Source organism: Malaclemys terrapin, chromosome 3 (genome assembly GCF_027887155.1).
Source record: "Malaclemys terrapin pileata isolate rMalTer1 chromosome 3, rMalTer1.hap1, whole genome shotgun sequence".
Taxonomy (NCBI): domain Eukaryota; kingdom Metazoa; phylum Chordata; order Testudines; family Emydidae; genus Malaclemys; species Malaclemys terrapin.
This window is the reverse complement of record NC_071507.1, coordinates 104,415,003-104,438,082: the sequence shown is the minus strand read 5'-3', so window position 1 is coordinate 104,438,082 and position 23,080 is coordinate 104,415,003. Positions and strand designations below refer to the sequence as shown.

Here is a 23,080-nt window from a genome sequence, read left to right as displayed (position 1 = left end):
TGCTCTGGGGGGGTGGGGCTGCGCACTCCGATGGATCAAAGCAAGTTCGATATAACACGGTTTCACCTATAACACGGTAAGATTTTTTGGCTCCTGAGGACAGCATTATATCAGGGTAGAGGTGTATGTTTGGATAAGGCAATTTGGGCATTATACAATTAACTGCAATAGTACTTCCCTTCCCTTGATGACACTGGAGGAGCGTGAGCAACTCCTATAAGGATGGAGAAACATAACTCTGCAAAAGTCCACTCTTGCACATCATTTAGAATTTTCCTAATTCTGTCGGCCATGCTAGTTTTCTACTGGTCTGAGTAAAACTTTCTAAAAGGGAAGTACTGCAGGAATGTATTTCCAGAGAGACCACTTTATTTTCAGGTAGGCAATAGCCAGTTCAGGGAGGAAAAAAGCTGTGTTCTAGAGGTCTGTTTACCAGCTTCTTTGTAACCAACTACCCCATTCCCCAGGGTATTCCAGTATATCCTGGGATGGCAGTCAGGTCTGCAAATCTTCTATGCCCCCTACATCTGATGGTTCTAGAATTTCTTAAACCCAAAAGCAAAAGCTTACATGATTTAAGCAGAATTTAACCTAATTTAAATAAGTAATGGATTCAAAATAATTTCTTACTGAAAGGTTTTCTTATGTAGCACTGCTCAGCTCTTTTGGGTTTTTTTTCCCTTCCTTTTTTTTTTAATAAAGCCTGGAGAAAAATGACAATTTTCTCCTTGCTCCAAATATTACTTTTGTTCACTTCTTCTCATGTAGTGACTCTGCAATTCCAGCTCTAGAGGAGTTCAAGTGGCTAGGCAGACTGCAAGCCAACCTCTTCTCCAGCTACCCCTTTCTAAAGAAAGGGTTTATCCTCTTCCCCTGTACAATCAAGTAACCTGTGCAGAGAGAGACGACCAAGCAATGGTAGTGTCTAAAAAGATCTTTTCACTTCCTGTTTGTTGGGAAATTTCATCCCTTCCTTTTGAATGTGGACCTGGCCACAGTTATCCATGCAATCATTACCTCTAGACAGGATTACTGAAATTCCCTGCAGCTGAAGCTGAATGTGAAAATGCACAAGAACCTCCATGGTCTAGGCTTCCGTGAGCACATCAGACCCTTGCTTGAGTCCCTCCACAGGTTCCCAGTCATTTTCAGATGCCAGTTTAAGGTCTTGGTTCTGATCTTCAAAGAAGTTTATGGTTCAAGCCCCAGATACATTAAAGACTGAATCTGATCTGTGAATCACCAAGAGAGTTGCACTCCTCTAGGGAAATGCAGACCACAAAGCCCAGGAGGAAGCACTTGAGAGCTAAGAAAAAAGCACTCTCAGTCAAGGAGATCTGGCTATGAAACAAACTTCCAGAAGACAGCTAAGTCCCATCTGATTGTCCATAGGAAACTGCAGAATTTTCCTCTTAGACCAAGTATATTTACCACAGCAAGAACAATACTCCCTCCTCCCCAAATGCAACAGGGGGTCCTGTGGCACCTTTAAGACTAACAGAAGTATTGAAGCATAAGCTTTCGTGGGTGCACGCCCAATTCATAAGATGCAAGTCTTAAAGGTGCCACAGGACCCTCTGTTGCCTTTTACAGATTCAGACTAAGACGGCTACCCCTCTGATACACTACACTCCTCCCCAAATGACTCCTTCCTCGCTCCCGGCCCAAAAAGCTACCCCACAAATCAACCAAAAACTAAACAAAATAAAGTCCTCAAGTAGAATTTTTACTCTGAAAAAGGGAGACAAGCTACAGGCTCCACTTAGTTCACTAGGGACCTTGCTATTCATTTCATGTGGAAGGTGCTCAGACACTATGGTGATGCGCAGCTCTATAAATTCCTCAGAAAGGGATAAGGTAACCTCCCTGGGCTACCTGATCCCCCTCCTCATCTGCTAGTCCATGATAAGAAAAAAATCCTTAAAGAGACCGTCTCACAATTTGTGTGTCACAATATAAGAGACAATCAGTTCCAATTGCATTAACTGGTTTCTTGAGGTATATAGATTAGCATAACCTTCCAAATTATTTTCTATATTTATTTGTTTGTAATGGCATTTTACAATTTCTCCTGGGAAAGGAATAGGCTTCCAGTGTTTGAGAATGGTCTTGGATTTGAGACAGCCAACTTCAGCAGAACATCAGGCCATTAACTGACCTATTTTCTTTTATTCCACTACCCTCTTCTTTACAGGAATAATTCTTCCTGGTATATCCAGAGCTGCAAGACCTTTTACTTTTATTAAGGCCTTGTAGGATGTAGAATTTCTCTCCCCACATAATGATTTCCAGCACTTTCAGATTTGTCCAGTAGGCTGCCACACACGGATTTGGGCTGAGGATACCAATCTTTTGGATTGTGTTTTGGCCGTCCACAAACAGAACCATAGATACAGCCTTGTAACTGATTTCAATGCCTTTAAGCCCTGGGTGTGGGGGGGGGGGAAATGGAATGCATTCATACAGGTGTGCCACTAAATTGAGACAGTTGAGATCTTGTTTGCAATACTTTCGATTTTTTTTTATCTTGTACTTGGATTAAATCAGTGTTTAGTTTCTTCCATCAAGCTAGCATAGACTAGCTAAGAACATGAACAAAGGGAAGGCTTGACTCTTACTTTCACTTCCAAAACATCTGTTTGTCTGAGGAAAATTCACCCTTGGTAGGAATTACTCTCAACTTAGAAGTGGCTGCAAGAGATTTTTAAGAATTCACTTTACTGAAAACTCAAGTAACTGCACTACTTTGGCTGGGAAATACAATATTTATTAAATTATATCCTCCACAACTGGATTTAGAAGCAAAGTGGATTCTCTTTTTGATTAGTGGTAAGAAGCTACTTCCTTATTAATATCCTCTCAGCTTCTTTCTTCAGGCTCAGTTTAGATAATTTCACCCTATGGTCAGAAAGGTTAACAGCCTTCCATATGATGCTAGGTCAGACTTTTGGAGTTGGATAATTCTCCTTCTTGTATAGGGGATCATGGTGCATAAATTTTTTTTCGCTTCTCACACATTTGCTTCCCTCTTTATATATATATTTTTAAAAACTTCTGGATGAGAGAAGTCAATAGGTGCCTTCATTTCCTCACCACCCGCACCTTGTCCATATCATGGCTAGAGAAAACATCTCTGCTCAATGACCTTTGACATGCCTACATTTACCCAGTAGGGCAGAAGACTACACAACGGTATAAGACGGGTTGCTGGCACATTGCTGAAATAAAAAATATCCAGGCTAGCATGCTGGGAATTATAGAATTAGAAGAGGCATGGCATTTGCCTTCTCCTGTTCAGTGACTGCAGGCTGCTCTAACAAGGAGTTAGAGCCAGAAAGGGCCCTTTCAGAATTCAGGCCCTGAATGCAGCAGTCTCCCACTATAAGACAGCATGTCATTGCACATTTTCTCCACCATACTGGAAGACTTCTGAGTAAGGACTGGGCACTCTGCACCAGGAAAAGGGACAGGGAAAGAGGAGGGGCCTGAAAAGAAGTGACCCAGAAAGAAAACTATACCACTGAAATTGAGTTGAAGAGTAAGGGAAATGCTGTTGCCAAAAAGGGAACTATTGACTGTCTTATACGGCTGTTGCAGAATGTTCTGCCAATTGATGCCATGTGGGGCACTGAGACAGTTTTAGCTGCCTCCATACTTCATGGCAACGGATCAAGGAGGACTAATGTCAGGTATTGATTTTTAATGAAGGAAATTATACAATATAATGAACAAAGTGAAGGAAAAACAGTTTCAGGAATAAAAACACAGAAAGATAAGATACTTAGACTGACATCTGATTTGTGACTGGTCTGTGTGATTACACATAGAACAGTCTAATAAAATCGGTATAGTACAATATATATATTTGGTGTAGAGAATATTAAAAACCAAGTTACTGCAACCAGGGTAAACAGAGGGTTGACAAGTTAACTGTACCTAGAAAAAAAAATGTCAAAAGTCAATCACAAGAAATTGTGGTATTTTGGCTCACAATTTTTCAAAGAAACTGAAATAGTGACAGCAGATGCCTCCCTTTGGTATAAAACCGTTTTCTAATCTTCAAAAAATATGTTGCTATTTGGTTTTGAGACAAGAGTGGGATCAAATTCTACTTAAAGCTATTTCTGCTGGAGATAAAGAATAGTGCAGCCAGTTTACATTTCTGAGATTATGTCCGAGAACAGGAAAATAGTCTTATCAGTTAAAATAAGACAGTTAATTTCTTACCAGATTTAGGATTAGATCCTCAAATGGCCTAAATTGGCACAGCTCCAATGAAGAAGCCAGAGAAGCTATACCTATTTTTATCTGCTATTATCTATCCCTTTATCTTTTTGTAAGACAGGAAGATACTTCCCAAGTCAAAATACAATGTTGGACATTTGTTTTAAGAAGTTTCTTGCTTTTCAGGAACAGTTTGTGCTCTTATTAGCCGGAAACATCAAGAACAATAATTCAGGTTGACATTCCTTTAAAGTTTGATAAATGGGTTAAAACAGTGGTGACCAACCTAATTACACAGGAGGACCACAACTAAGCACAACCTTGTGTGAGCCAAACAGATTCTATATACTTTTGTGTAGATGAAAATGATGTAAACATGACAACAAAAAACACTCATGAATCAGCCATTAGTATACTGTGTTGAAGCAGGTTGTGGGTCTTATGAAATGCTCTGGTGGGCCTTGTACAGCCCGTTGGCCATAGGTTGGGCACCCCTGGATTAAAAGTTGCTTTGATACTTACCAACTGTATTTCCAGCTACAAATTTTGATGAACTCATATTATTTTCTTCTGAGAGGTCAGGCGGTTTCACAAGTAGAGGGCTAGTGGGATTAGCAAGATCTAGGTGGAAAAAAGATCATTGCTATTCTTTTTATGTAAAATTAAGTGATATACAAAATACACTGAAACTACCCTTCTCTTCGGGGGTCAAGTCTTCATTAATGAAAGTTCAGCCCTAAACCAAAATTTTGCACTTGATTGGAATTTTAGATGGATAAACTACAATGATACTATCCACACCATTATAATTTTAAAAACAAAAACTATTCATTCATAAATAAAATTAAATTTTGAAACTTTACATTTCAATATTAGTATATAATTGCACTGGTTAATATGCATATATCTAATAATTTTTCCAAATATACAATCTTATAAAATATTCATTTCTTGTGTCAGTGGTGAAATGCCTGAGCGTATGTATCCTTGCATGCTTTAAGACATTTGTTTTGCCCTTCTATGTAATATTGTAAAATTATAGTCAAGTTTATAAAATTTTGCAGTTTTAGGATTTATTAAGTTAACAATATGGGTCCCATTGTGCTAGGCACTATACAAACATGACATAAACAAGTCCCTGCATGAGAGTGCTTACCTTGATTATAAACTCTTTGGGGCAGGGGCCATTTATTATATATCTACTCAGTGCCTAGCAAAATGGGACCATGTCCTCTAGGTACGACCATAATAACGTACATTGGTGTAAGACATGACATCAGACAAGTATGCCTTTAAGAGAAAAACAATTTTCATTTTATATATTGCCCTTGTCAAAAGTTCTAAATGAATTTATAATAAAAGGTTAGACATTTTAAAATTAAAATCTAAATTGATATAGTCACTGATGCACATCAAAAGACATCAAAAAACCCTCACTACTTCCCCACTCTTCTGAAAATCATAGGACAGTAGGCTTTGCAACATGCCCTGGAGGTCAATAAATTCCAGACTAAAGCATCTTCCCCTACAGACTATTAATTCAAGCACCTCATATGATCACAAACCCCAGAGTACAGCAAAAAGCAGTGATCTCAGATACACAAGACCCAAATCGCAATGGGTTTTACAGTTAAAGCTTAATAACCTGAATTGCATTTGGAAACAAATGAGATGTGGAAAAAGCTAATGTACTCAATGATTTTTTTGCCTCTGTCTTCACGCACAAGGTCAGCTCCCAGATTGCTGCACTGGGCAGTACAGCATGGGGAGAAGGTGACCAACCCTCTGTGGAGAAAGAAGTGGTTCGGGACTATTTAGAAAAACTGGACGTGCACAAGTCCATGGGGCCGGATGCGCTGCATCCGAGGGTGCTAAAGGAGTTGGCGGGTGAGATTGCAGAGCCATTAGCCATTATTTTTGAAAACTCATGGCGATCGGGGGAGGTCCCAGATGACTGGAAAAAGGCTAATGTAGTGCCCATCTTTAAAAAAGGGAAGAAGGAGGATCCGGGGAACTACAGGCCAGTCAGCCTCACCTCAGTCCCTGGAAAAATCATGGAGCAGGTCCTCAAGGAATCAATTATGAAACATTTAGAGGAGAGGAAAGTGATCAGGAACAGTCAGCATGGATTCACGAAGGGGAAGTCGTGCCTGACTAACCTAATTGCCTTCTATGATGAGATAACTGGCTCTGTGGATGAGGGGAAAGCAGTGGATGTGTTATTTCTTGACTTTAGCAAAGCTTTTGATACTGTCTCCCACAGTATTCTTGCCAACAAGTTAAAGAAGTATGGGCTGGATGAATGGACTGTAAGGTGGATAGAAAGCTGGCTAGATCATCGGGCTCAACGGGTAGTGATCAATGGCTCCATGTCTAGTTGGCAGCCGGTTTCAAGTGGAGTGCCCCAAGGGTCGGTCCTGGGGCCGGTTTTGTTTAATATCTTTATTAATGATCTGGAGGATGGTGTGGACTGCACTCTCAGCAAGTTTGCAGATGACACTAAACTAGGAGGCGTGGTAGATACACTAGAGGGTAGGGATCGGAGACAGAGGGACCTAGACAAATTAGAGGATTGGGCAGAAAAAAACCTGATGAGGTTCAACAAGGACAAGTGCAGAGTCCTGCACTTAGGACGGAAGAATCCCATGCACTGCTACAGACTAGGGACCGAATGGCTAGGTAGCAGTTCTGCTGAAAAGGACCTAGGGGTCACAGTGGACGAGAAGCTGGATATGAGTCAACAGTGTGCTCTTGTTGCCAAGAAGGCTAACGGCATTTTGGGCTGTATAAGTAGGGGCATTGCCAGCAGATCGAGGAACGTGATCGTTCCCCTTTATTCGACATTGGTGAGGCCTCATCTGGAATACTGTGTCCAGTTTTGGTCCCCACACTACAAGAAGGATGTGGAAAAATTGGAAAGAGTCCAGCGGAGGGCAACAAAAATGATTAGGGGTCTGGAGCACATGACTTATGAGGAGAGGCTGAGAGAACTGGGATTGTTTAGTCTCCAGAAGAGAAGAATGAGGGGGGATTTGATAGCAGCCTTCAACTACCTGAAGGGGGGTTCCAAAGAGGATGGAGCTCGGCTGTTCTCAGTGGTGGCAGATGACAGAACAAGGAGCAATGGTCTCAAGTTGCAGTGGGGGAGGTCCAGGTTGGATATCAGGAAAAACTATTTCACTAGGAGGGTGGTGAAACACTGGAATGCGTTACCTAGGGAGGTGGTGGAGTCTCCTTCCTTGGAGGTTTTTAAGGCCCGGCTTGACAAAGCCCTGGCTGGGATGATTTAGCTGGGAATTGGTCCTGCTTTGAGCAGGGGGTTGGACTAGATGACCTCTTGAGGTCCCTTCCAACTCTGATATTCTATGATTCTATGATTCTAAAATCAATTTATGATTCACTGGTGAAGTGAACCCCATATGAAGAGTCCTGGTAAACAATCTGGCAACTGCTATCTGTACTAAATGAAGTTTCCAGGTGGTGTGCAAATGAAACCCAAATAGAGTGTGAATAGGTATGAGTAAATGTGGCAAAACCTGCACCATAGAGACATGCTTTATCTCCCTGCACAGATCCAAAAGGAACATGCTCTTGGCTGCTGCTGCTATCTGGAAATCTCTAGAATTTACAGTGTTAGCACATTATAGAAGCCCACTTCAACCCCTTCCCCCCAGCAAAAAAAATGAAGATTAGAGACTGGGAAATAATACAGCAAGATTGTCAGAATCAAAAGATGTTGGAGAATGGGCATAGAAGTCATTTGAGGAAGGCTAGGAGGTTTCAAATGGATAAGATGAAAGCCTCCAGCAGTAGCAGACCAAATCTCACCCATTAGATTTTACTAAATAGAACCGACCACACTAAGTAACAGGTCATAGTCCAGAGCTCCCCAAGCACCTCAAGAACTTGAATATGCAAATCTGGGAAAGTTCTCCAACTCCTGACCCAGATCTGCATCTTGATGCTTCCAATCTACTCCAAGCAATCTTATCCTAGAAGCAGATGAAGAAATCCTCACAGCAACCATCAACCCTCTAAATCATTGTGTCAGTATGCTCCTTTAATTCATGAGGTTCTCCATCACTTGGAATAGTTACACTGGTTGGATCCCCTGATACTATTGTCTAAGTGCAAGGACACAAGGCAGAATTGTTATGCAAGAAAATCAAGCTCTAAAAGTCATCACCACATAAGTATACAGTAAGATGTTATATGAACACAGCAGCTGCTTTCATAATTCGCACAAGAATATAGCTTACCACTTCCAGTTCTTTTAAGTTCCATTTCCTGCATGTGGATTTTGCTTGGAGTCATTCGAATGGGAACCGGGTGAACAATAGCAGTATCCTGCAGAGAAGGAAGAAAAGTTTTTATTTTAGCTTTAAAATTATTCCATTAAGAGCTGCTTTTGACTGCATTCAGTGGCAGTTCCTAAGCTTATATTCATAAGCAAACATTTTTACTGAGTTCCTATGAACTTGATACTATGGTGATCGGTGGCAATATAAAACCCTGAGATAGAACAGGTTTCAGATTGGTAGCCGTCTTAGTCTGTATCAGCAAAAACAACGAGGAGTCCTTGTGGCACCTTAGAGACTAACAAATTTATTTGGGCATAAGCATCTGATGAAGTGGGTTATAGCCCACAAAAGCTTAATGCCCACATAAATTTGTTAGTCTCTAAGGTGCCACAAGGACCTTTTTTTTGGGGGGGGGGGGGTTGGGGGGGGAAGAGATAGAACACTGTCCATAACAAATATCCTTAAACTCAGTGCAAGTGTACAGGTATTTAGACTTCCCTACAGTGGTCTCCAAACTTTGGTCCCTGGTTCATAGAAGTCTGCTGGTCACATTGTGCTAGCTGTGTCTGTAACTGCTAAACTGCAAAAGACAGCTAAATACCTTAACTATTTTCCATTATTACCTTTCCCTATAACCAGATGTTGTCGTTGCCACAGGTGTCTTGTATGTTCATGAAATAGGAGATGTAGTCCATGCTATGAAATACTCAATTTCTTTTTAAACTTAAGATCAGGATCTTTAGATGTAGACATTTCAGAGTGCCCCATGTACTTCTGATGCTTCAAAAATTTAAAAATTAGTATATCCTGGAAACTCTTACGGGCTTGATAGTCTAAAAATTCTACTGTACAGTAAAATTCACACTATTTCAAGGAGCCCATTAATATCTTACAAGAGCATGATGGAAGCGCTTTTTTTTTTTTTTTTTTAATAAAGATACCCTTCAAGAGATGTCTAACATGCCACCTAAAGGCAGAGATCGTGGCTCTAAACGTCAGCAACAGTTATCTATATGAAGTACTTCTATGGCCATTGTCAGATGAAATGGGCTAAGTCATGCTCTATAAAGGGCTACCAGATCTTGCACTCATATCCCCACCAAAGCCAAGCTCTGCACTTGAGTGCTCAACTCCCACTGAAGGCAATGGCAAATATGCATATGTATCTGGGAGGAGAACAGTCTTAAATTTAAAATTTAAAACTGCTCTTGAAAACTACACACTTTAAACTGTGTTCAGTTATCTCATTTTCACAAGGCCGAGTATATGTATATAACATGAATAATTTCTACACAGTTTAAACTAACCTGCACTGTACTGGGAAGATAAAAAGTTTAAATGTATACTGCAAATGAAAACAGAACACTTCCTTACCACAGTTCAAACTGTGAACTATGAACATTAAAAGATCTTTAGGCACGAACATGGTTTAAGAGGATCTCATACTTTCTATGGAAGTTTTTATATACAGATCAGTCTTCTATTGTAGCGATCAACTGTCCTTTGCTTCTGAATGATCCATATGTACTCTGAAGTGTGGCTATTACAAATCTTGTGTGATTTAAATTTAGAATAGCTTGATATAATATTGCCCAACTTAGTTAAGGGAAAGTCAGTGACAAAAGGCACATTTTATTTTTTACTGATGGATTTGAAAATGCAATTTCAGCTTTCCCAAACCCAAACTATAAATTCAGTATTACTCCTCTCTTCCTTAAAAAGAACAGGAGTTCTTGTGGCACCTTAGAGACTAACAAATTTATTAGAGCATAAGCTTTCGTGGACTACAGCCCACTTCTTCCTCTCTTCCTTATTCCTCACATGTAAGCTTCCCCCCCTCCACTATTTTATTTTGGCTCAGCAAGCTGTTTTCTCCTACAGCACAGAGGGTTTTGAATAAAGTTAATTTTGTGACTGCTCTTTAGTCAGTCACTAAGGGATGTTCCAGATAAATGACTCCCTGGTTTTGAAAGGCAGGAGCAAGCCATGTCAAGTTTTAGTATTTTAAACTCTGCGCTGTGGTGTCATTGTCCAAGATCTCTAGGATATGAAGAGGTGGCAAAACAACACTAATCTGGATTTGCTGGTATTCAGTTTTCTGGTAGCAGAATATATGAACAAAATTAAATTGATTTCATCTTGCCAAGATTCAAGTAGTGATGATAGCAGTAAAACTACGCTTCATACCTGCCTAATAGTCTATAACAATCTAATTTTGCAAGCAGTGTTACTGCTTTATACTGCTTGTTACACTTAAAGTCAAGTATATGTCAAGACTTTAAGAAGGTGATTAAGCCAATATTTAATATACACAATATAGAAAAATCAATCTGTAAAATCATCCACAGGACAGAAAAATGTATTTCCCCATCTCAGTTGATTCGTCATTTTTGCTAATTACTGCTAAAAATAAGTTACTGACTACAATACAAGTTGAACAAAGCAATGCAATAGCTACAGTTCTTGATTAGCTAAGCATTTGCTAATAAATATGCTGTAAGAAATGGAGGCATTTAATAGCTGTAAAGTGCTTTAACATTCTTCCATGAAGGAGTAATTAGCTTTAGGTAAGTTATGTTTACACTGAGGAATAGGGATAAGAACATAACAGTCATACTGGGTTAGACCAATAGTCCATCCAGCCCAGTATCCTGTCTTCTGACAGTGGCCAATGCCAGATGTTTCAGAGGGAATGAACAGAACAGGTAATCAAGTGATCCACCCCCAGTCGCCCATTCCCACCTTCTGGCAAACAGAGCCTAGGTACATTTCAGAGCATGGTTTTGCATCCCTGCCCATCCTAGCTAATAACCATTGATGGACCTATCCTCCATGAACTTATCTAGTTCTTTTTTGAAACCTGTTACAGACTTGGCCTTCACAACATCCTCTAGCAAAGAGTTCCACAGGTTGACTGTGCATTGTGTGAAGAAATATACAAACAGAAAGAAGGCAGTGTGTTTATATTAAGTTGTAAGGCAGATGTTTTAATTTGATTTTTTGTTAATCACACATTTGAGGGAAGCTTTTGGACTAAGTTTTTTGGGACAGGGACTATTTATACAGTGCCTACCACAGTGGAGCTCTGATTGTGCCTGGGATCGCTAGACGCTACTGTAATACAAATATATTGGCATCAATGGTATTAACTCAGACTTTGCAGAGTTATTAAATTTTTAAAAATCATTTATATAATCTCTAAGATTTTATGAAATTAAACAAATTTAATACAGTAAGATATGTGCTGGCCCCTACACCTAAGCAAGGTGTTAACTACTACTCACTATTCACAGGACTGCTACAGTTTCTAATGCTGCAATTAGTGCAGTTGTTCTATTGCTAGAGTAACTTGATAGCAGTATTATGTATGACTATGAAGTACCACACCAATTTTGGAATATAACAACAAGAACAGGAAGTTTTATATGGATGTTCAGATAATCTAGATAAGTCAGTTAGGAGTCTATGTGCACAAAACCAACAAGGCATAAAGAGAAGAGAGCTATGCTGAAGTCCAAGTTTGGGTGACATAACTGAAGGATTTAATAAGACTATTGGTTCACTGTAGCTCTATGGATTATATTTTGTTTACATTCAAAAAGTTTTAAATGAAGTGTAATAAAATGTATACATCCATCAGTAAGTGTGTCACAAATCATTTCCTTACACAGATTTGATAGCACTTTTATCACATCAAAATCAAGAAAAACATTTCCTGTACTCAAATATTAAGAGTGAATGGAAAAAAAGGAAATCCCTCTTCCCATCATAAGTAGACAAAATTAATAAGCCTGCCACCAGTCCCAACCAAGCAAGAATCATGCATAATAGCTAAAAACACAATGTATGGAAATTCAGTGTTAATAAAATTAATTTCAAACAAGCAAGCTAAGTGATTGACTTACAGGATCAGCTGGTGCAATGTTAGAATCAAATTGGGTCAGAGTTTGTGAGCTTGAAGAGCGTTCACTAAATGTCTCCCACTGCTGAACAGACAGAGGAGAGACAAGTCAGCATGATGAGAAAGATGAGTAAAAGATCACTGGAGAAGAAATTTAGCATAGTAGTTCAGAGGTTGCACTGGAGTTTGTTTGTGTATCATATTGGCTTGACTTGGAACAAACAACATACATTAAGGGAATATTTCACAGTTTCAATAGGACATTGATATGCAACCAAAAGTATTACCTTTCTCTAAAGTTCTGATCAGAACTGTGTGCACCACACTGAAAATGTATATATGCACACAATTTAGAAGCTTTTTATGTGAAAGAAATATGCAAACTGTTGATATACATACAAGATAGAGAAATGGTTAAAACATTCAGATTCTGTAAAAACAGAAGTGGTGCCACATCTTGTACATATTCATAACTATAAATCCTATGCAGAGGCTTATGTTTATATAGTGGCAAAATCAAAAAAATGTTTAACATTTAGTGTTTATAGTACTCTCGCAAAAAAGTCATATAAAACACTGAACTGAGCATAGAATATTCTAATTAAAACAATCCAATTTGACTTGCCAGTGAACCCCCTAAGAAATTATTTTATTCTGCATGAGAACATTTATTTATTTAATTATTATTATTATTATTTTTTACAAAAGCGCATAAATTTTTAAATTATAACGGAAACAATGCAAGTAATTAATGAGTTCAAACACATTTGAGTTTATCAACCAACAACAAGTCAACCTCTGATCAGCTCTACAAGAAATGGGCCATGCTATATTACAATACATAATTGCCAAACAAGGTCCTCATGCTTGAAGGAAAAAAAAAATGCAGCCGCAACCGGAGCAATTGAGAATCAAAGATCAAATTACTCTTTGCAAGAAGAATGCTGAATGAGTTACATGTCTTGTCATTAGTAGAATGGCGAGTAAATATTAGTCAAACTTCATTTCAAACGAACACTGGATCAGAAGCTTTTTGGGAGAACAAAGTTTTTTTTTACAAAATGGTGTTAGTAGCCGCATTGAAATCATATATTCCATTGTCCAATTCCTACAAAATGGAACATTTCCAGAATATACAGAAAAGAAAATAGTATTTAAAGGCAAACCATACTCATGCATTGCCTACCACCAAGCCATTTTCTAGGGATTTGTCTGCAAAAGCTATTCAGGAACAACTCCAAGTGTGGACTCATTTATTGCGGCATAAGAATGCCAGGTTCCTGTGTAGCTTAACCCACTTTAAAAGTACATCAAACAAAACCAGGAGGAAGGCACAGTTATTCTGAAATAACTGTCCAAACATGGAGATATTCAGGAATATCTGTTTTTGAACAGCTATTCGTGAATAACTCCATGTATAGACAAGCCCTTGTAGCCCTTCAATAATCCCTTTGAGACCACATTAAGCCAGTGAGCAATTTTATGAGCAATTAAGACTCAAAGTATCTGTGTTACAACCTAAAGCAATGCTAGTTCTTCCATCTCTTATAAGGTACATATCAAGTACTGGTATTAGCACGGACATACCTGTATGCTGAACCATAAGATCCTATGTTAGATTGCTTACCTTATATACTTTTTGAAAAACATAGTGCATGACACTCATTCTTGGATCTCAGCTCACAAGTGCCAGACAGGCAGAACTCCTCCTTAGGGTATTAATGTTTTGTTTTTAATCTCTAAGCACAGAAGAATGTGGGCTTGTCTAGACTTACCAGGGGATCGACAGGTGGTGATTGAGGCATCGGCGGTTGATTTAGTGGGTCTAGTGAAGACCCGCTAAATCGACTGCAGATCGCTCTCCCATCTGTACCAGGAGATTTTGGCAAACCAGCAAAGTGCCTGAAACCACTATGGCTTATTGCTAAAAGCAGCCAAGTCAGCAGGCCGTAAAGTGGCCATGCAGCAGCCTCAGCTTGACCAAGGCAGGAAGGGGGGGTTGGGTGTCATAGAAAGGGCAGCTTGACCCTGCGTCCTTCCTGAAAAGAGTTGTGTTTAAGTTGCTGATACATGCATTTTAGAAGAGCAGGATGTGCCCTCAGGAATGTGTCTAACAGGGTCTCAAGGCTGCAAACTCTGGGGAAAAACCACACCTGGTTAATCAATAATCAGAAGGAAGCCTCTTGCTAGACCATTGAAACTGCTTGCTTAACAAGTTTTCTTTAAGTGACATGTCATTGTATTACTAATGTATAAATAAGGGGGGAAAGTTTGAGGTAGTGGGACTGGACTCTCCCTCTGGATGCATCTTGTGTTCCCCACCGCTGTGCCACTCTAGAGCCACACTCAGCTTCAGTAATTATCGAGGATTGGGGGTGTTTTACTAATCTGCTGTGGACATGTGTAAGTGCTTGAGACTAAGTGAAGTTTAGCTTTAAGTGAAAGCACTCTTGTATTGTCCTGTTTGTGCCAGCCATCTATCGGTCGGTCGTGTCTCCCCTGATTTATTTCCTGACCACCTCGCACAGAGTAAAAGTTACCAAGCGCTTTGGGTTGAAAGAACATCTGGTAACACCATCGACTTCTGTACTCCACCGGATCGAGAAGAGTAAGCAGAAATCGACGGGAGAGCGTCTCCCGTTGATATCACATAGTGTGGACCCCGCAGTAAGCAGATCTAAGCTATGTCGACTTGAGTTATGCTATTCACGTAACTCAAATTGCGTAGCTTAGATCAACTTTTGCCCGTAGGGTAGACAAAGCCTCAGCCATTCCTACCCCACACTGGAATAATGCTCAAAGTCAAAACACCTCGTTTAAAGCACAAATTCCATGGGCAATCCCATCACTATAGAAACTTTATATAACGAGCTGTTGGATCCTATCAAATTGTGTTCATTCCTACCAGAACCTCTAAGAACCTTTTTACGTCAAGAGTATGGAAAAAGACCTCCAGGGGATGGACATGCAGCAGGCATGGGAAGAATGTTGGCAATACAATAGACTCAGTAAGGTAGAATTCCATCATCGTCTTGGACATGACTGCATCCACAACCTCATGAAACACTGCAGAAGGTAAGCCATTAGCGCCTGAAGCTCACTCTACAATACGAAATCATTACCACCGAGAAAATGCCCCTTTAAATAAGAAACATGAGTTCACATCTACCAACTGGCTTAAAAAGGAACCTCTATCAGCTTTGTCAAGAATACATGAAGATCTTGACACCAGCAGCTTCTCAATAAAGTATTGCAAAAGGGTCTTTCAAATGATCTATTTAAGACTAGTTTACGACAGGCTGAAAGGGCAGCCAAATGAACACAGCTAGAGCACAGAGGTCTTGTCTACATGGGACACTCAGGAAAATTAATCCAAATTAACTAAAGGTGTGAATCTGAAGTGGATTAAACTGCATTAAATTTGTGTTGAAACTCTCAGACTTAAAGTGACCTTAGTTTGGGTTAAATTTTTGAATGAAGACAAACCAAATGAAGTCCACTTTATGTTTCAATGAGATTTTTGACATGAGTTTAATGCACTTTAATCTACTTTAAATTCACACCTTTAGTTAATTTGGATTGACCTTCTTGAGTATCCCTGTACAGACAATAACATTTTGACAGTTGAAGTATTTTGCATAGGCCAAATGAAGCTGTTCACGTGGGCCCATTTGCCCCCCACTGCAAATGTTTTCTCACTTATAACTGATGGGTTCTGAAGCCATAAGAGGCCTTTAGCTGCTATTTTTGAGACACCATGCCTATGGAGCTCTAAACTGGGTAGGGGCCAATCTGTCCAGGAAAGGGCTCCTACACTGGAATAGAATGAGGTGTCCTGACTTGGAGCAATAACTGATGCCAGAACCTCAGTTTGACAGAACTGGCTTTGGCAACTTGCAAATGAGTTAAGAATCATACTTGTCTGGTCAGTTTGGGATTATCCAGATAAAACTTTTGTACCTCTTGAACTTTGCTAGGAAACTTATTTCCACAGGCACTAACTGAAGGGCATATAGGATCCTCCTTTTCCCAATGGACAGAAAAAATGTGACCTGTCAAACTGGTCTCTTCTCCATACCACAGGCAGAAGAATATTAACTTCTTTTTCATGTGAGGGGAAGAACTTCACCTTCTGTGTTTTCCATTAGAAGAAAATCCGATGCACCACTTCCTGAACTAGAAACCATTCAATGAGGATTTACCAGGATTGCCATCAGTCCATAAGAGTGTTCCTTTTCCACTTGATACGTGGCAATGAGGAATGTCTTATGGGACAGAACTCACTCATGCCCACATCTTAGTGGCCCAGGAAATCTAACCCAGTACCTTCCCACACATCTTAAGAAAAATGGGACTAGATGACAGGGGATGGAACAATTGATAAATTGCCCTGTTTGTTCATTGCCTCTGAAACATCTGGCATCAGTCATGGTCAGGAGACCCATGGCCGTTCTTAAGCTGAGTGTTCGATTGTTTAAACCAGAACCACCTTTTGGTTAACAGGTCTCCAAACATCTTTGATCTCATCTCTAGACAATATCTCCTTTTCATGGAGAGAGAAAGTTACCTGGGTGTGGAGTCACTCTGCATGGGCTTCCTGGACTGCTACTAAAGCAAACACAAACATGAAGGTATGCCATCTGGCCAAAGTCTCTGACCTCTGCTGGGATTTCAGAATCCACTAAGTTGTCTTCAGATGAAACATGTCATGGGTATTATGAAAACTTAAGTGGCCAGGAGATCCAACATTCATAACAAGTCTAAGTAATTGCCTGCTGGCATCAAGTTTGGCTCTGAGGGATTGTTTCTAGAAATGCCAGAGTTGTTCCCCACGATGCCTTTGTACACAAGGTACATACGTAGCCAGATGTGACATCACTGAATAGCATTCCCTTCACCCAGATAGAAGATGCAATAACCTGCTCATCCATTAAATAACTGCCTCAGAATTCTCAAGGGATTGAGTATGCAGCCAAAATGTTAAGAGACAGATAAGGAAGTCACAAAAAATAAAACTTCAGAATGAATAAGTGCTCAGTCTAGGACAAAAGAGTTTTGGACTTTCCAGAGCACCAAGCTAGAGGATAAAGACCTTTTAAAGCACCAAGTGAGAGGGGACCAACATCTGTTGAGTTAAAGAAGCAAGAAGCCAAAGTGCTTAACATCCAAAGTAAAGGTCAGACCATGGAACTGAAATTCATGAGATGTGCTGAGGCTAGTACCTGATGTGTATTCCCAAGCCAGCAGTGGTGATTGCAGCAAAACAAGTATAAAACAAGGACCCAAGCACAAAGCCAGAAGGAATAGAGCAGAGGTTCTCTAACTGTGATCTGTGGACCACCAGTGGTCCAGGAGCTCCATTCAGGTGGTTTGCGGATAGTTCCCTCTAAAGGTGCGCGCCTGGGCAGACGCATACAAAAGAATGAAGGCCACCCACACCTAATTAGTAGAACTGAGCAGGTGTGGCTCCACTACTCAGGTGCCTGTATCCTGGAAAGGACTCACATGTAAGGTGAGGTGGTGTGGAGTGAAATGGGGGGCAGGTGGGAGGGGGAAGTGAGGTGAGAAGAGGGGGCGAGGGGAATTTGGGATGTGCAGGGCTGTGGCAGCCAGAGAAAGAAGCAACTTTCCTCCAGGGTTGCAGCTGCTGGTGAGAGATGGCCCTCCTTCCCAGCCGCAGCTCGGGAGAGAGGGTACATCCATCGCATTAGACTACTCATATTAAAATATGAATTCCGTGCTTTATATTTCTAGAACAAAAAAGTTAATTACTTTTTTTTTTAATATAGTGTTTTTATCCGCTAACGGTTGGAAAGATCATTAAGTGTTCCGCCGAGACCCTAAGCAATTTTCAAGTGGTCTGCAACAAAAAAAAAAAAGTTTGAGAACCACTGGAGTAGAGCATAAAGGACACCCAAATACTGTTGACGCTGAATGCAATGAAGACCTGGAGCAGCAGCTGAAGAGGCATAGCTCCTGCAGGGAGCCCCCCTCTGCATGGTCAAAGAGGAACTGACTAGAAAGGTTAAAAAAGCAACAGTTAAAGTGAAGAGTTAGTGACTGAGCACCAGGGAAGTCCTCACAATCCTAAACACTTAAAAAAAAAAAAAAAAAACCCTTGGAGTTCAGCACAAATTCCTAGGGAAGAAAAATTAAGGAGTGAAAATCCTTAGAGATAGTATCTTTCAATAAGTATAATAATCTTGATGTTAAAAAATAAAGTTCATCATACTATCATTTTAACTATGCAGCTTATGAAATAACTAACTGCAATGTTAGTACAATTAGTCTTTGCTAATATTCCTTAACCTAAGTATTCCCAAATCCCTGTAGGGTGGTAAATTGGCACAACAAAATCTCAGACTCCCACAGCAGTAGGAAAGAGCCCACAGGCCACTTCAGGTGAACAAAATTATCTAAGACAGAAGTGATTTCGGATTGTGAAGCAACTGTACTAGAGTAGTGAGGTTGTCTACCCGAAACCATTACAGGTTATTTCTTCTTACTTGTTCTCCACACCAGTGTCTAGTTCAAGGAATAGGTACGTTATGGATTGCCAAATTACTGTGACATCTATTACAATCAAATCTTTATTGTAACTATAAGTACTATATGTTGGGAATACATCTTTTCAACACATAATGGTATGACCTTATGACCTTCTAATTCCTGACAAAAGAATTTACCTATGACTGTTTATACCTGTAAAATCCATCTTACACAATGTAGATATAATTTAGCATTGGCTGGACACAGGGTAGGAAATCCAGAGATCATTTAAGTACAAATTCTTTCTTCTAGATGCACTGTACGTATATGCAGGTACATTCACCTTACAGTGAAATGTTATTTATGAAAATTGCTCAAGGTAATAGGTTTACAAAGTAGGAACAATATTTCCTTTTTTCAGTTGAAAGTAATGATTCGCTGGGTCCCAGCAGGTGACATTTCAGGAGAATGCAAACGTTTTTACTCATTTTCTTCAGCCAAAATTTCACATATGGTGAAAACTGAGTTCAGACATTACTTGGCCTGAAATAGGAACAGGTTATATTTAAATTAAGGTTTTCTTGTTTAAGGGAGAGAGTGATGTTCTTGTAGTTTTTCTTTTAGCGCGTTTCCACTGTGGGCACAATATGGAACTACAATATTCTTATGAGCAAGAAATTAGAGCCTAAATTTAAGCTCATAAGTCCATTTTTAGATACCTAAATCAAATTTTCAAGAGCGCTGAGCATCTATTGTGGATATATCTGAAATACTACAGGGAAGTTAAACATCACTGAAGTCACTTGGGGAGAAATGGGAGCTGCTGGATGATGAGCACTTGCAAATTTAAGCCACTTATTAGGTGCCTAAATCTGGATATGGAAAATAGCTTTAGGAGCAACTTATTTAAAAAAAATCTTGGCTTGTATCATTTTAGTCAAGTATGTAAAGTCAGTGTTATCAGAGTATAGAAAAAGAATTAGTAGTTCTACTCTTCTAGCTGACGGAATGTTCACACAGAAAGCAACCTTTAAAGATAACTTGGGTTGCTGAATTAAAAAATTTAGAACAGATGTCCTGTTAAGCCTGATACATGTTAATATTTCACAAAGGTATTATTAGTTTACTTGACTGAAATCAGCTCACTAATTTATTACAGCTTTGAATTGTTTTGCTAAGTTTTTCAGGCAATGCCTTCCACTAGTGCCACCATACTTTTTTGTGGGATTGAGGCTATCTTGCTGGTGAGTTACATATTTCAGAATTATAAAGCATCTGCACTAAAAATGGCTCTCCAATTAATATTTCTCATGTGTCAGATGCGACAATTCTATTAGATGATACATTGCAGTTCATTATACAATTTACTAAAGGAATCTGTCTCAAACTTTGTGATGCTGTAGTCCTTCACTTCACATTTTGAAAGCAAAGGTAATAAGTGAACAACAAATTCTGGTCTGAAAACTGACTACTTGCTCAAATTGAGCTCTCCCACTCTTCTTCCTATTCAGTTTGTAAAAACTATTCCCTACTGAAATGAAAGATTTCCTGCGGTTGGCAGCTCATGGACACTGAAGTGAGATATCTGGGGCAAACAGTTCGAGAGGATCAGGTAATTAAGCGCCCCAGAGCCTAAACACCTACAGCCTTGGACATATGCAGAAGGAATCCTGGAGAACTCCATGATTGTTTCATTGCAAACAGCCTACACTCAATGAAACGTATACAGTGCTTTGTGGCTCTACTGCACATGAAATATTCTTCTAGGGCAATATCGCTTTACATGCTAGACTATAGCTCCCATTATTTTCGTACCTTACTGTAATAACCAGTATTTCCAATACTTTTCTAGTTTTTCTGCACTAAGGTAATATAGATTAAACCCTGCATCATCTTATTTATATTGTGGTAGCACCTAGGAACACCAGTCTTGGAACATACGGATCCCATTTTGTTAGGCACTGTACAAACAAAATGTCTTTCCTTGCCCCAAAGAGTTTACAATGCAACACCAACAGGGGGAGGGATAGCTCAGTGGTCTGAGCATTGGCCTGCTAAACCCAGGGTTGTGAGTTCAATCCTTGAGGGGGCCATTTAGGGATGTGGGGCAAAAATCTGTCAGGGACTGTACTTGGTCTTGCTGTGAAGGCAAGGGACTGGACTATGACTTTTCAAGGTCCCTTCCAGTTTTAGGAGACAGGTATAGCTCCATATAATAAAATAGCTCTAAGAATTAGCTGGTTTATAACCTGAGTCTTAGGTCATATTTCAGAAGCAGGCTGACTCTTCAAGTCAATCTTGGTAAAAGATAATGGAGACAAGGATACTGAAGCACACAGTCGTGGAATAAGTTGCTACCTTTGGTGATGTATCAAAAACGGAAATCTAAATAAGACTTGTCTGACATGGCTTAATCAGAAGTTCTTTAGATACTGCTTTGTTAAGTACCAAGGATACATAATATAAAAATGACAGTTAGTAAAAAGTTAAAATGTTAGCAACAGTAGCTTTGATTTCAAAGTAATTTGTGACCCTGAATCATCAAATAAAATAAATAAATAAAATGGATTCTTTATTCTGCTGATAGTGTTTTAGGTTTAAGCTTTCATTTAACTCCATCATTAATGAGACTTGGAAATCCCCCTGGAGATAACTGTACTTCCAGCAGGAGTATTTTGTAACTTAGCATTGACCTCAAAAGCCTTCAGAGTACTAGATGTGGAGGAGTCAGTTATATACTAACCATTTATTATTCAGCAAACACGCTACAAGAAAACTGTATTAAGGTCAAGCAGAATTTAATTAATGATATTTTATACATCACTGTGCTCCCTACTGATTTGGGAGAAAGGAAATATTACCTTCAATATGATATTTTAAACGCTTATGATTTTCCTATGTTTGAGTAAAAGATTAACTGCTCTGTTGAAGACATTCTTCAGAGCCAGCGTACATGCCTATTAGAAGTCTTGCATGATTATATAAGAAATGCTAGAAAGTTTAGCTCATTTAACTTGCAGTTTCATGTTGTAACATTCTATATATGATGAAACATGAACCTATACACAGTTTAGTTAGTGGCCACTAAATACTTCTCAAATAAAACGAAGCTTTTACTAACCTCGCTGCTCTGATTTAGTTCTGGCCAGGTCTGGTTTAGGGATGGCATTGATGGAGACTTGCTTGGAGGTGCTTCTGCTGGAGAGCTGGAGTAACCTACCTCACCAGATTGATCTCCAACTTCTGAAATGACAGGAACCACTATAAATCAAAACAAACATTTAATCAATCTCTATTTGTTGAAAAGCTGCCGATGCCTCATGGAAAACATAGGCTATGTCTTCACTACTGACCTTACAGCAGCACAGTTGTACCGCTGCAACTGCGCCACTGTAACATCTCCTGTGTAGCTGCTCTATGCTAGCAGGATAAAGCTGTCTCACTGATAATTAAACCATCCCCAATGAGCGACAGTAGCTATGGTGGCGGGAGAGCATCTCCCACCGACATAGCGCTGTCCACACTAGTGCTTTTGACGGTGAAACTTGTGTCGATCAGGGGTGGGTTCCCCCCCCCGACTGACAAAAGTTTTGCCAACAAAAGTGCTAGTGTAGACAAAGCCTCAGTTATCTTTTATTCTGCACCCTACTATTCCTTATTTGCCTTTTAGACACCTACATGAAACCATCTCTATCTGCTTCTTCAATTGGTTCTTGTAGAAATAGTTTTGTCACCGAGACGACAAGCATCTAATAGTGCTTTACATCTTAAAATGCTTTACAAGTACTAATTCTTACAACACTTGTGAGGAAGCAAAGTATTACTCCCATTTTACAAATAAGTGATTTGCCCAAACAAACAGTGGCTGATAGACAACTCAAGAGTTTCCACTTTTAATTCCCATGCTCTAACCTTCAAGTGGTATTGCCTCTCCCACGATCCTCTTGAAAAACTAGAACTTGAAGTATTAGTCTGTATCTTAGTCCTCTTATTGCTTAATACCCTTGGGCTGCACATAATGGAGGCTAAGCCTCCCCAAACCTCATGCCATTACAGAAGTTGGAGGGGGAGAAGGACACTGGCAGATTACCGCACAGCCCCACGGTGCCTGTGCCCCAGGGGTCCCAAATTGGTTGGAAAAATCTCCCCTTGCCACAGCTGTGAG

At 39.7% G+C, this 23,080-nt stretch overlaps 1 protein-coding gene across 10 annotated transcripts in view; it reads right to left on the bottom strand.

Moving 5' to 3' along the window:
- REPS1 (RALBP1 associated Eps domain containing 1) overlaps positions 1–23,080 on the bottom strand; it is a 102,327-nt gene that overhangs the window by 17,330 nt on the left and 61,917 nt on the right. For 6 of the 10 annotated variants that reach the window (XM_054021655.1, XM_054021647.1, XM_054021651.1 and 3 more), the window contains exons 9-12: positions 22,037–22,176; positions 12,431–12,511; positions 8,484–8,571; positions 4,747–4,845 (exon numbers count right to left, since the gene is read on the bottom strand). In XM_054021655.1, the coding sequence (XP_053877630.1) occupies positions 4,747–4,845; positions 8,484–8,571; positions 12,431–12,511; positions 22,037–22,176 (408 nt within the window). The remainder of the gene's footprint in view (positions 1–4,746; positions 4,846–8,483; positions 8,572–12,430; positions 12,512–22,036; positions 22,177–23,080) is intronic. The other 4 variants (XM_054021649.1, XM_054021648.1, XM_054021653.1 and 1 more) reach the window with 3 other exon arrangements.